General features: G+C 40.8%; 4 protein-coding genes across 4 annotated transcripts in view; 1 reads left to right on the top strand and 3 right to left on the bottom strand.

The window, feature by feature from the left end:
- Positions 1-94: 94 nt before the first annotated feature.
- Positions 95-5,979, top strand: LOC134192953 (rac GTPase-activating protein 1-like). Its single transcript, XM_062661709.1, has 11 exons — positions 95-435; positions 833-936; positions 1,499-1,631; positions 1,693-1,722; positions 2,129-2,369; positions 2,564-2,655; positions 2,822-3,004; positions 3,072-3,289; positions 4,573-4,859; positions 4,977-5,061; positions 5,733-5,979. The coding sequence occupies exons 1-11, from the start codon at positions 142-144 to the stop codon at positions 5,773-5,775; spliced, it is 1,710 nt and encodes a 569-aa protein (XP_062517693.1). The 5' UTR covers positions 95-141; the 3' UTR covers positions 5,776-5,979.
- Positions 5,980-7,767: 1,788 nt separating this feature from the next.
- LOC134193353 (uncharacterized) lies at positions 7,768-9,436 on the bottom strand. Its single transcript, XM_062662189.1, has 4 exons — positions 9,169-9,436; positions 8,384-8,621; positions 8,259-8,320; positions 7,768-8,203 (listed from the first exon to the last, which is right to left on the bottom strand). Exons 2-4 carry the CDS (start codon positions 8,583-8,585, stop codon positions 8,072-8,074), a joined length of 396 nt encoding a protein of 131 aa, XP_062518173.1. The 5' UTR covers positions 8,586-8,621; positions 9,169-9,436; the 3' UTR covers positions 7,768-8,071.
- Positions 9,437-10,258: 822 nt separating this feature from the next.
- On the bottom strand, positions 10,259-12,256 carry LOC134193352 (uncharacterized). Its single transcript, XM_062662188.1, has 4 exons — positions 12,047-12,256; positions 10,757-11,018; positions 10,631-10,692; positions 10,259-10,568 (listed from the first exon to the last, which is right to left on the bottom strand). The coding sequence occupies exons 2-4, from the start codon at positions 10,980-10,982 to the stop codon at positions 10,443-10,445; spliced, it is 414 nt and encodes a 137-aa protein (XP_062518172.1). The 5' UTR covers positions 10,983-11,018; positions 12,047-12,256; the 3' UTR covers positions 10,259-10,442.
- Positions 12,257-12,752: 496 nt separating this feature from the next.
- LOC134193090 (jouberin-like) overlaps positions 12,753-12,928 on the bottom strand; it is a 14,061-nt gene continuing 13,885 nt past the window's right edge. The window contains exon 30 of the mRNA XM_062661879.1: positions 12,753-12,928. This exon is cut by the window's right edge and continues 126 nt beyond it. The gene's annotated coding sequence lies outside the window, so the exon portion shown is untranslated.

The following is a 12,928-nucleotide window of genomic DNA, read 5'->3' as shown; positions in this document are numbered from 1 at the left end:
CTCGCCGGAAAAATGTAGGCGGGGATGGTCTGGCCGGAAGAATGTAGGCGGGGATGGTCTGGCTACGCGAGACTAGTACGCCGCCGCCTGACTGAGTTGACTGAGCGCATTGTATTCGTTTGTTTGTGTTTTATCGTAAAGATGACTTCGGCTCACAGTCTAGTATCTGCAGTAGACGAGTTGATAAGTATTACAACTGTCCTGACGACTGGTTACGAGCATGACGAATCAGAGTTTCTAAAATTCGTTGCTATTCAAGAAAAGTGGCGCAAGAAATGGCAGGCTGCACAGCAGAGCTGTAGTCAACTTCAGTGGAGGGTATTCGAGTTGTCGGAAGCGAACAATTCTCTTGAAGTGCAGCTAAAACACGCGAGGAGCATGGCCGAGACGGAAATGAGGAAACGGCAACGAGCCGAGAGTCAAGTGGAGTACCTGGTGAGAGGCATCAACATTTACTCGAGTAATGTGACTGACTATAGACTCGAATACGCCATACTCCACGCTACTTAGCATGTAGTCTCGTCTAAATTTTAGGTAGAAAGTGCATGACTGTCCTACAAGATTGCATGCGCTCTTAGTATAGCAGTAATTGTCTAAGCTACAACAGAATGCTGAAACCAGACAAACATGTAAACATCAACAGCACAATGGCAACGTTTGCCTATAAGGTTTTCTAGATGATTCTATATTAATTATAGTTTTGATATTTAATGTGTTTATAGATACTTTTTAATTAATGCAACTGCTAGGTAGTCTATTCGTTGACGTAGCAGCCTGTCACTATTTGATGTTCTGTATACTTTTGTTCACTTACATGCCTTTTTGTTCACAGGAACGTCAAATATTTCTTATTCGGGAACTGCTGAGTGATCGAGATAAGATGAGTGCATTACCAGAGGAGGAGAGGAGGAGAGAACTGGAGTTATGCATTGCTGTGTAAGACAGTAACAGAAGCATATTGTAATTAATAAAGATTCTAGAGAGCATTAATTAACAACAAGCACATGTGGGGATGTGTTTGGGGTAGGAAGACTGCAGAACATACAGTTCAGAGACGTCTCTTGATTTGAGCATGCTATATAATCAACAACAGCTTTAACAATCATGAAAGAAAATGTAGTTCTACAGACTGCTGCAGTAGAAATCGATATAGACGTAGATACATAGATTCTTAGGTTCAGTACCATTGATATAGTGACATGCATACAAAGCAAGTCCAGGAAGTTTTTTTGGCACTAACAATGTAATGCTGCTGTGACTGTAGTTGTGAAGTAAATCGTATTGATTGACAGATGTACATGTCCCTCTGTACATACTAGTACACAGAAAGAAACCACTCAGTGTTCAAATTTGCTGACTTGTACGCGTAAGGAAAGTCCAAGCATTTTTCATGTAGACAGGATATCTACTTGTAATCAATAACCTTTTCAATATCTTTAATAACATAAAAATAAAGAGCATGAGTGATAAACTTATTTTAGTGTGTTTGCCTTCGTAGAATAGAAGAGTCATTGTCATCATCGAATATTCCATCAGAAGTGAGTGTGGAGCCTAACTCAGAGGACCTACTAGATGTCAGTAAACTGAGAAATGATCCTGTTTGGAGGCGTTCTGCACAAATAGAATTGAAAGTAATTGATTCTGGTTTATTGTGTTGTGACATGTTATACAGATTGATTGATTATGCTATAGGAACCCTCAGTACCACAAGGAGAACACGAGGTAAACAATTACATTTCATAATATTGTTTTTTCCTTCTGTCACAATATGTTATGAGACATTGCGATTTACATTCTCTGTTAATTGAAAATTGTTGCAACTTTATGCATACACAATCATGACACAACCCACAACAAATGCAAATTATTAATATTAAAGCCAACATTTCCTGTCCTTACAATGATGTAAATTGATTTCTGAAGGTCTTTGCACACGGCAGTGGACTCCAGGAGTTTTGCTGCAGGCTACAAAACTTGATTTTTTAAATTTATTTGTTTACTAGTATGAAACTTGAAATTAATGTAGACGTATGTGGATGAATGTTTTAGTCAGCAGTCTATACCAATTGGTGTCCTGCATGCAATGTACTAATCAGGTACTGGAATGTATGTATTTGTTTGGTTACAGACAGCTGGAGCAAAGAGAGTAAAGTGGTTTTGTGATGATCATCAGGATGCAATTGGCCAGCAACCAGTTTATATAACAAACATCACTGGCGTTTCTTTCGATGAACCGTTGCTGCATGACAGTTCACCATCGAATATTCCTCCAATAGAAAAGAAGTTCAAACGCCCATCAGCAAATGGAAGCAGGAGAAGACCATCAAGACAGCATCTAAAAGACATGGCAAATGTTGCAGGATCTTTATGTAATAACTGGTGTTCGTCACTTAGTTATCTCAACATTAGTTGTTATGGCTGTTGGTCTCATTCTTCTTTTCTCTCTTTTTTCTTTTGAAGAGCTTCAGTTGTTTTGTCAATGTATTTTATTAAGTGCAAAGGTTTAGTTGGAATGCAGTCATCTATTTTTTTATTGTAATCTCATCAAATGTCTTCATTTCAGACTGTTCTGCAGTGTGTCACACTCCTTGCAGAGACAAGGTGCCTCTACAGTGTATCCCAGCTAATCGAACTCTGAGCAAGGCTTCAAAAATGGTACATCAATGATTGAATACACTTGCATGTATGAACATGTACAGGTGTTCTCATGTGCACGTACACACACACACACACACACACACACACACACACACACACACACACACACACGAACATGCATGCAGTCATGACTTGGAATTTTAATGTAACTTATGTTTCTCAGGAAGGCTTGTTGGATTCTTTCTGTCCATCTGTTCGTCCCAAAGTTCCTGTTTTGATTGTACGATGTGTAAGAGAAGTTGAACGACGAGGACTAACTGATGTAGGGCTCTATCGTCTCTGTGGAGCTGAAAAAGATATCAAGGACATCAAGGACAAATTTTTGAGAGGAAAGAATCCTGACTTGGTGGTCCACACTTGTGTTATGTATTGTACTCCTTGTTTCATTATTTTTTATTGCTGTATTACATCAGACGCTTGTGGCAAACATCAATGTTCTCTGTGGTGTTCTCAAAGATTTTCTTCGTAGCTTGAAGGAACCTTTGTTGACAAGAAATTTATTTGGAGCGTTTTCTCTTGCTGCTGATTCAACAAAAGACGAAGAAAGTCTCAGCATGATATTTGAGGCAGTTGCTGAGCTACCAGATGCTAATAAGGACACACTGGCATATTTGATGCTTCACTTACAGAAGTAAGAAGCAAACTTTCTATTATTAATCATCATGGCTATCTAGGGTGAGGATTAGGGTTGCAAGTGTGTGGAAGTGGTTACTTGAAAACTTGACAGTGTGAGGCAATAATGGCAAAATGATTAGCTAATTAGCATTCCTTGCAGCTGCATTGAACACTGTACATACAGGAGCCTAGCTACACTTCAATTAACAATGATAGCTTCCGATCAATGCTACATACTTTTGAATCCAGGTACATTTTGCTGGTATTTTACACAACACTGTTTGTATCAACAAGAGGAGAAGATTGTCATTTTCATAATGGAAAAGGAATTGAATTTTTCAAAATTGCAACAGATGGCTGGACATCTGGGCAAATTATACTTATCACATACGGTATACACTACATTGATGCTGACTCACTGGACACTTTGCTCTCATCTTCTCAAGGCTTTGCATATCCCAGTAGATTGCACAGCTAGCAGACAACCTCGCTACCCATGTAAATGCAAAAATAGGATGGATAGTCTACATGTATTCATAACTGTAGCATATGAGAGGCAATTAGTATGTCACTTTTATCATTCCTCAAAGTCTTCCTGGTCTTCCAGTGTTCTGTGGCAAAAGCAGATTGATCTGCATTGTCCTGAAGAAACTGATTCAAGATGATGTTACTAAAAGGTGGAATTTCATGTACCACGTGTGTATTCAACGTATTGTTGTGAACAGCAACAGCAATTCACTCAACTCTACTTGAACTAAAAAGACAGAACTTATTCTGAATGAGTCAGAAATATAAGTGAAGCCATTTGGAGGAGACAGGATGTCATAATATAAGCCATAAGACCTTTGCTTTGTAAATTGATGAAGACGCTCAGTGGAAAGTGGTACCAGCTAGGTAGTCTAGTGAAAACACAATAAAGTTAGTCGTGTTGGATGGCATGGCGATTTGTTACAGGAGCTCTATGAAAAAGGCATCTTTACATTCTGAACACATGAACACGATGGTGTTCCTTCAAACGTTTGTGTATTATTTTCAGACAGAAACTTTAATTAATTAAAAATTTAGAAGTTTGGATGTAGTCTTAGTTGTTGCAATACAGAAGCTGTGACTTTTAATTGGTTTGATTATCACGATATTGGGTATTCCATTATTGCACAGCTCTAACACAGTAAATTACAAAAGTCAGTGTTTGTTATTTGAATGTGGAATGACTTCTGTTTGTTTGTTTTTGGTTTACTTTGTTTGTTTCTGATGGTTATGCTACAATGCAAAATACAATAAATTTAGTTGTTTTTCTAGAGTGGCAGCTGGTTGTGAATCAAACAAGATGTATGCCAGCAGTTTGGCTAAGATCTTTGGCCCGACTCTTGTTGGCTACTCCGGAACTAACACAGATGCTCAAACAATGCTGGAAGACACAAGGAGGCAGCCAGTAATTATAGAAAAATTGTTGAGTATGCCGTCTGACTATTGGGAGCAATTTCTCATCGTGGATGATGACACTGCAGATACTAAGACTCCTGCAAGACGAGAACAACAGCAAGGAAGGAATGAGAACACACCAACAACACCAGAGCCCCGACCAGGTAATTATCTGGAGATACTGAAATGTGATACATGTATAGCAGTTTTGCTGAAGTTGGAATCTAAGAACATTTCTGTTTATTAATGCTGACCATTCACAATGTTGTTCTGCTTTCTAGGTCCTGATTTTTGTCAGATTGGAAGGTCAACTAAGAGACCTGGAATGACAACTCCCTCAACACAAAGATCACCTCTTAGTCCAAAGTAAGAATTTTAAATCACAATGCAGTCCAAATAGTTTGAACCATTGGCAGCAAATAGACCAAGAACTATGTCAAGGCTTTTGTTTCCTAATAAATCACACACTCACACACGCATGCACACACACACACACACACACACACACACACACACACACACACACACACAATGACCACCACCACACTACAACTGCAAAACAGCAGTTCTGTTTGTTGATCAAAATGACTGTATGTTGATCAGCAAGATGTATTACCTAGAAATTTAACAAAGCAAGCCGTATTATTAACAACTGGTTGTCATAGGGCTATAAATTGTTGTCAATAACTTCCAAGGTTGCTATTTGTTCTCCTAACATTCCTACAGTATGACACAGAAGATTAATGGGGGAGAGATAGCTGTGTGCGTGTGTGTGTGTGTGTGTCTGTCTGTCTGTCTGTCTGTCTGTCTGTCTGTCTGTCTGTCTGTCTGTCTGTCTATCTGCCTGTCTATCTGCCTGTCTGTCTTTTATATATTTTCATGTCTGTTTGTCTGTCACTCTGTCTGTCCATCTGTTTCTGTGTTTGTGCTTGTGCATTTATGTGGAGTGAATATCTGTGTAGCATGTTTCTGTTAGAACAGTCCAAATTAGCGGTTAGTGATTTTTATTTGTACTAACTCATTTATTCTATTGCAAGGTTTGGCAGCAAAGGCAAACAATCAGTGAAGAAAGCACACTAATTTTCATCACAATTCACAAAATGATAAACCTGTCTGTAGCTCTGCAATTCGCTTATAAGATTGGCTGACAGTGCAATTGATGTACAGTGTTTTATAGTTCAGAGCCATCTATTTATTCACAGTTGATTATTGTAGTTCAGTAATAAGTTTGACGTTATGCATTGTTTCTCGGCTTTTGTCTGCCTTCTTGCATTGTCTCCCAAGATGAGAGACATAATTCTGTTGAAAAGCTGATCTCTGGTCACCTCATTGACAGTTTGTGAATCTAACGTACGTAGGCTAGCTGAGACCAACAAATGGAATTACTTGCAATTAGCTCTTGTGTTCTGAAGCAAATGAATTTTGCCTCTGTTTTCCATGTCTGTAAGTTCCTTGCCATGTTGAGCTGCTTTCCTACTACAGAGTATATAGCCAAGACGGAAATCGGATTTAGACGGGTGGCAGGCTGTTTGCAGGGTTAGGAAAGGAGAGAGAAGCAGGAGCAAACGCTACAGAGTTTGGCACTTCACCGAGACACTCCACACTAAGACTTCTAGACCAGGAAACTGGAGTAGTTGCATTACGGAAGTTGTTTGGGACAGAGAGGAAATGAGAAGTGACCACGTCCCGAGGATACCGACAGATGCGCTTCTCTTCCTTCGTTGTAAGTTTGGAGAGTCTAGAACAAAATCTGCATCTTTTTCACCATTATTCGTATCTCTGGAAGAAGACGGAGAAGGTATACTTCGGAGCGTATTTCGAAGCGCATCCTCGTTTGCACGCGCTGTCAACACGGTAGGCGTGGCCACAATCGATTTTGCAGCTCTGCCAACTCTGGCAACTGTATGTTTACTACAACACACGGACATCTTGCACCTTGTTGCAGTGACTTTCTGTTGTTAGATTGCTGTATTGGTATAGACGGTAGCAACATCTTTGTTTGACGTCGCATCACCCTACTATCGGATGCCAGCTAAATCACTAGTGTTTTATGACAGAAGTGTACGAACACGCACACGCTCTAAAACTCAATGGGCACACACTAGACGATGCAAGTCATGCAGCGCTGCTGCTAACTTAATAGCCAGTTTGCCTGAGAACGTCGACCGACAAATTCTAGCTACCCAGCTGATTTACTCCTCAATGTAGCTAGCTAGCTATAGACTCGATTGATGTGGAAACAGTGCAGCACGAGTTCCAAATCCAGTTAGCGGCCAAGCAAATAAAAAACGTGCAACAAAAGTAGCAAGCAACATTTGAACGTTACTTTGGACTAGCGGTCCCGTTGAGTTGCTGCATGCATCGTTTCACTCTCTGCATGTACTCGATTGATGTCGCAACTGCATGGCCCCAATTTGCAAGCTAACTACTACTAAAAGAGCTATTCTCTAGTTAGTATGGCCAAGCGAAAAGTCTAGGCAAAAAACTTGCAACAAAACTCGAACAAGCAACACGTACGTTACCTTGTAGATGTTTAATAATTTATTAATCTTGTCAAGAATGCATGGTTAATCAATCACAATTCTACAATGCACGTATGCGTGTCATAATTTTTATTGTATGTACCGTACAGTACGGCGTGTTCTACACGGGGGTCTCCTGTGTCGATCTTGCATGCTTGTTCAAGTTGTTGATGGTTGCTACACGGGTGGTTGGTGTTCAAGGCGCCATATCCAGTAATTAACAACTAAGCTCTGTTGATGGGTGATCATGCGTGCATGACGCGCAGGTCTAGGATATAAACATTGCAAAGTACATGGTTTAGCTAATAAAATACATGCTGGATTAATATGTTTGAATTCTGTCTGATATGTTTGCTATGTCTGATGTAGTGAAAGACCCATGCACTGGGTGGTTTGTGTATACCTCTAGGGAATGCAAATGTGACTCGGACTTGTGATATACAGTTGGCCATTCTGTCACAAAGTTAAAACGTCAGACCTTGCTATAAACAGTTCTACATACCTTCATGAAGAGAGGATGCTGCAATGTACAACACAATTCTGTTGTGAGGACGTTTGATGGAAATGCATGCATTATCAACAGAAATCTCGAAACAATCTTGACTGCTACAAACTGTTGCTTGCTATTGACATATTACTTTCCTATATATTCAAACTAGGAGCATTAACTGCATTGTATCGATTAGCCAGAATACTGTCTGCATGTTTATCGAGAATATAGCTCCACCAAAGTGATTTCTCTATATCCCGTCATTATGCAGCATCAACCCAGCAATGCAGATGCAATACAAGTTAGACAATCTTCCTGCCCAAATTCACTGCCATGTTCCAGTATAGTCATACGACTGTGTGTATTACAATTCAAACTTGAAAAGGCCATATTTTGAAGGCTTTCTCACTTTGACTGTCGAACCACCTAATTTGGCTTTAATCAGTTGGAACACTTCCTTAGGGTTTGGTCGTCCAGTGGCTCCATAGAGGTTACTCTGCATAAATTGATATTAACAACTTTGTATAGAAATCATGCATCATGCCACCGACCAGTCCTGGTGTGATAACAAATGAGTGGATAATTTCACCTTCAGAGGTTGTAGTCAAACCAGCTATAGCCAGACATACTCTTAGTAATTAGTTAATTAATTAATTAATTACTAATTGATTAATACCTGGCTGTGCCATGCCACTCAGATACCTTTCTCTTGGTGTTACGACCACATCTAGAAGACCTCTCTCCTTCAAGTATTTAGCCAGTTTGTGATGTGGATCACCATATACTTTATACTGCAGCTCCCATTTGGTGGCTGCCGAGTTGGCTTCTTCCTGCGATTCCGATGTGACAGCCAACACAGCCACCCCAAATGACTTCATTTCTTCATAAAGAGCATTGTAGTCTTTGAGATAGCGCTAGACGAGAAAGAAACAATCCACAAATATTTGAAAATATTAGAAGAGATCTAGACGTGGTGGATATGCATGCATGCATGCCAAATTATGGTAGATGGTATTACACTCAGAGAGAGACAAGATGCATCTACTTGTTCCGCAGATTTATTTGTCTGTCTCGTTAACACAGCAAATTCCAAGAGCTACAGATGTTTGTATGCATGCTATTGCATTATGGAAACGAGGAACGAGAACGTGACGGGCGTAGACAAACCAGAGCCCACGCCCATATGTAGAGCAGAAACGCGTTCTATGCGAGTAGGAAAAGCATCCGAACGTGCATGCAATTGCAAACATGCACAGCAATCATGAATGTTGTGAGTGCGTGTGCATGCTAGCATTCTCAACTGCATGTCATCCGATGTGGAAACGTGACGCAAATGCATAATAAATGAAGTGGACAAGCTCTGCAGCATCTTGGCTGCAATCGCAAATGACCATGCACACACACACACACACACACACACACACACACACACACACACACACACACACACACACACACCACCTTGCAGTATTGTCACCAGACTCCACGGTAGTATAACAGCATTGTTGCTGTGTGTGTCCTGAGGGTTTCCTCATACAAGCCAACGATGTCGCAGACATCACTGCTCGTCTTGTCCATCGGATTCTTCGCCAAGAAAGCACGGAAGTTGCACGGATGTTACAGCTCTAAAGAGTCGGTTGCCTCAAACTTGTCCTGCGCAGTTCTCTCGATTTGTGTTAACTGCAGGGAAGTTTTATTATGTAGAAGAAGCCATGAGGGTGTTTGTCAGAGTGTTGTATGGGCGTGTCGCTCTAAGATAATTAATTAGCGTTCCATTTCTAGCTGTGTTCTTCTTCTAATAGACCTCCAAATATAATTGTGATGTCTTCCTGATTTGACCTAATGAAACAAGTGGCAGAAACCATAGCCACTAACTTAATTAAGACTCTGTGTGCAGCTCTGGAAAATTCTAAGGCAATCTACTTGATCTTGTGTGGTTAATAAATTTCATAAGTTATTACCATTATGTTTTTGAGGATTTTTGATATTTCAAGCGCTCGACTTGGTTAGTCTCTGAATGCATATATGGTTTATGGTTTAGATTCCTGATTGCAGGTCCTAATCAATTAATAAATCAAGGAAGTCATTAGTGTAAAACAAGAGACTGTTTGTTGTGAGAAGTTCTATGACTGCAGTCAATCATGACTCACATCCATGTAGGTCAGAGTGTAGGTATACCAATTATGTTTTACAATAAGAGTGACTTCAATGTTTAGAATCTACGAGTTCGATGCCAATTGTTTGTTAGTCTCTCCACAAAACATTAGACAATGAAGTATTAGTAAGAAAGAAAGACAAACAGACAGACAGACAAACAGACAGACAAACAGACAAACAGACAAACAGACAGACAGACAAACAGACAGACAGACAGACAGACAGACAGACAGACAGACAGACAGACAGACAGACAAACAGATACAATGACTAACAACAGATACCTACTCAATACACAAACACAAACAAGTTTTTCAACTTGCTCACCATTAAATTGTCATACGCCAAAAAACAGGGAACCAATAATAATACATCGTAACACCTCCCAAGTAACTGCTCCTGCACAGTTGTTATATATTTGTATAAATCATGTAGATGCTGCAAATCTATTCAAAGGCATAGGGTCACAAACTGTGATTTTCCAAAGCCTTGTCATCATACAGCATGCCACATGCAATAAGATAAATAACCAACAACGTGAATTGTCTCTCATCGTCTACGGATAACAATCCTTACAACTAGAACTTGAACACACCATACTTCGACGGCATTTTCACATTCTCGGTTGAGCCACTCAACTTCGCCTGAATCAACTGGCATACTTCCTTTGGATTCGGACGTCCAGTGGCTCCATACGCATTACTCTACAGATACATGTACTAGCATGTAGCTACATCAACCAACATTTTATAGCAAATGCTCTGACCAATCCTGGAGTGACGATGAATGAATAGAGAACGGCACCTTCACGATTGACAACGACAACAGCTGATCGTACACAAAAATATGCAAAATATAATAAAATAAAAGTTGAGTATGTACAGCAATGTACCTGGCTGTGCCATGCCATCTTTGTAATCTTTGACTTTTGGGTGACGAGAATCACCTTGTCGTGCGATGATCACGTCCAGCAGGCCTTTGTCCTTCAAGTGGGTCGCCAACTTGTGATCTGGATCTCCGTATGTTTTGTAGTGCAACCTCAATTGTGTGACTGCCTTGTCGGCTTCCTCCTGTGGCTGAGCAGTCACACCATACACAGCTACATCAGATGACTTCATGCTTTCATACAAAGCATTGAAATCTCTGAGGTAGCGCTACATCATCATCAAGACAAACAAATGATGGAATGTGTTTGTGTGTGTGTGTGTGTGTGTGTGTGTATGTGTGTGTGTGTGTGTTTAGTGTGTGTGTGTGTGTGTGTGTGTGTGTGTGTGTGTGTGTGTGTGTGTATGTGTGTGTGTGTGTGTGTGTGTGTGTGTGTGTGTGTGTGTGTGTTCAGTGTGTGTGTGTGTGTGTTCAGTGTGTGTGTGTGTGTGTGTGTGTGTGTGTGTGTGTGTGTGTTCAGTGTGTGTGTGTGTGTGTGTGTATGTGTGCGTGTGTGCACAGTGTGTGTGTGTGTGTGTGTGTGTGTGTGTGTGTGTGTGTGTGTGTGTGTGTGTGTGTGTGTGTGTTCAGTGTGTGTGTGTGTGTGTGTGTGTGTGTGTGTGTGTGTGTGTGTGTGTGTTCAGTGTGTGTGTGTGTGTGTGTGTGTGTGTGTGTGTGTGTGTGTGTGTGTGTGTGTGTTTAATTAACAACAACAATCAAGGAAGTTGGCAAGCTAAAATTTAGTTTGTAAATTTAATTAAGAAACGTATCACATACAAACAACATTCTAAGAAAACATCAACATTCCTGCATTGATCACATGGATGATTGCCAAGTATCCAAACCCTTAAATAAATTTTTACAAAAATTGATATCAATTAACAAGCATCTCAGAAGCTTCCCAGTACTATAAATTACAAGGATCAACCAAATTAGTGAGCAAGCAGACCCTCAGCCACCATCCTCACCATCCTTGTATGGTCTTGTCACCTCATCATGGTTCGTTCCTACATGTATGTACATGTAGCAATGCTTAGCTATTCCTACTAAGAAAACTAAACGTATTCAAATCAAAACGTTGCAAAGAAATGTCATTCACATATGCGCCACGCCCACTAATGAGTCATGCTGATTTGACGGTCCGTTTGCGTCAGGATCACGATTGTCATGCGATATGCCTCCGTTTCTGCGACCTGCAGGGCTGCTGAGGTAGAAATCTCTCCGCCTTTAAGATGCATGATACACACACTCTGCCTACCTTGCAGTATGGTCACCAGAGCCCGCGGTAGTAGATGATCATTGTAGCAACATGCTCCTTGTAGGTTTCTTCGAACCAGTTGACAATGTCAAACGAGTTCTCCACGTTGTAGGTCGCTGCTGCCGACTCGGCTTCTACTAAGGTTTCTTGTCCAGCAGACATGCAACTGTCGACCTCCTACGGATGAGAAATGATGTGGACACGCAAGCGCGAGGGTAAAGACACCACGCCCACAAGATTGTATTCTAATTTATGTGTATGACGCACGCACACGCACACACACACACGCACTCGCGCGCGCGCACGCACGCACACACACACACACACACACACACACACACACACACACACACACACAGCCCAGAAGTATGACGCGGCGGAAAGGGGTCTGGCTACGCGAGGCTGTGTGTGTGTGTGTGTGTGTGTGTGTGTGTGTGTGTGTGTGTGTGTGTGTGTGTGTGTATGTGTGTGTGTGTGTGTGTGCAGAGCCGTATATAGAGACTCTGTGTGTGTGTGCGTGTGTGTGTGTGTGTGTGTGTGTGTGTGTGTGTGTGTGTGTGTGTGTGTGTGTGTGTGTATGTGTGTGCAGAGCCGTATATAGAGACTCTGTGTGTGTGTGTGTGTGTGTGTGTGTGTGCGTGCGTGTAATAGTCACGATTTCAAATTAAAAATTAAAATTAAAATTGTACACAATACAGTACTGCTGCATAATGTCATGTAACTATAACGTGTAAAGAAATCGAGAGGAAAGCAGGAAGGTTGCTGTCATTATCTTCAATTACATTTTATATCAAAGTTAGATGATCTCTTGACTATTAGCTAAGCAGTATAAAAGCAACAGTCAGCAACTAAACGAGTTGTTGTTGCAGCAGTCGTATTTAC

Source organism: Corticium candelabrum, chromosome 17, assembly GCF_963422355.1.
Source record: "Corticium candelabrum chromosome 17, ooCorCand1.1, whole genome shotgun sequence".
Classification (NCBI taxonomy): Eukaryota; Metazoa; Porifera; class Homoscleromorpha; order Homosclerophorida; family Plakinidae; genus Corticium; species Corticium candelabrum.
The sequence above is the reverse complement of the archived record's forward strand: the minus strand, read 5'-3'. Positions and strand labels throughout refer to the sequence as shown.

Coding starts and splice junctions, on each gene's coding strand:
- LOC134192953 (XM_062661709.1), top strand. CDS start 142: ATGACTTCGGCTCACAGTCTAGTATCTGCAGTAGACGAGTTGATAAGT. Junction 1,723..2,128: donor TACCACAAGGAGAACACGAG/GTAAACAATTAC, acceptor GTTTGGTTACAG/ACAGCTGGAGCAAAGAGAGT. Junction 3,005..3,071: donor GAGGAAAGAATCCTGACTTG/GTGGTCCACACT, acceptor GTATTACATCAG/ACGCTTGTGGCAAACATCAA.
- LOC134193353 (XM_062662189.1), bottom strand. CDS start 8,585: ATGAAGTCATTTGGGGTGGCTGTGTTGGCTGTCACATCGGAATCGCAG. Junction 8,321..8,383: donor GAGTGGCATGGCACAGCCAG/GTATTAATCAAT, acceptor GTCTGGCTATAG/CTGGTTTGACTACAACCTCT. Junction 8,204..8,258: donor TTGTTATCACACCAGGACTG/GTCGGTGGCATG, acceptor CAATTTATGCAG/AGTAACCTCTATGGAGCCAC.
- LOC134193352 (XM_062662188.1), bottom strand. CDS start 10,982: ATGAAGTCATCTGATGTAGCTGTGTATGGTGTGACTGCTCAGCCACAG. Junction 10,693..10,756: donor AGATGGCATGGCACAGCCAG/GTACATTGCTGT, acceptor GTGTACGATCAG/CTGTTGTCGTTGTCAATCGT. Junction 10,569..10,630: donor TCATCGTCACTCCAGGATTG/GTCAGAGCATTT, acceptor ATGTATCTGTAG/AGTAATGCGTATGGAGCCAC.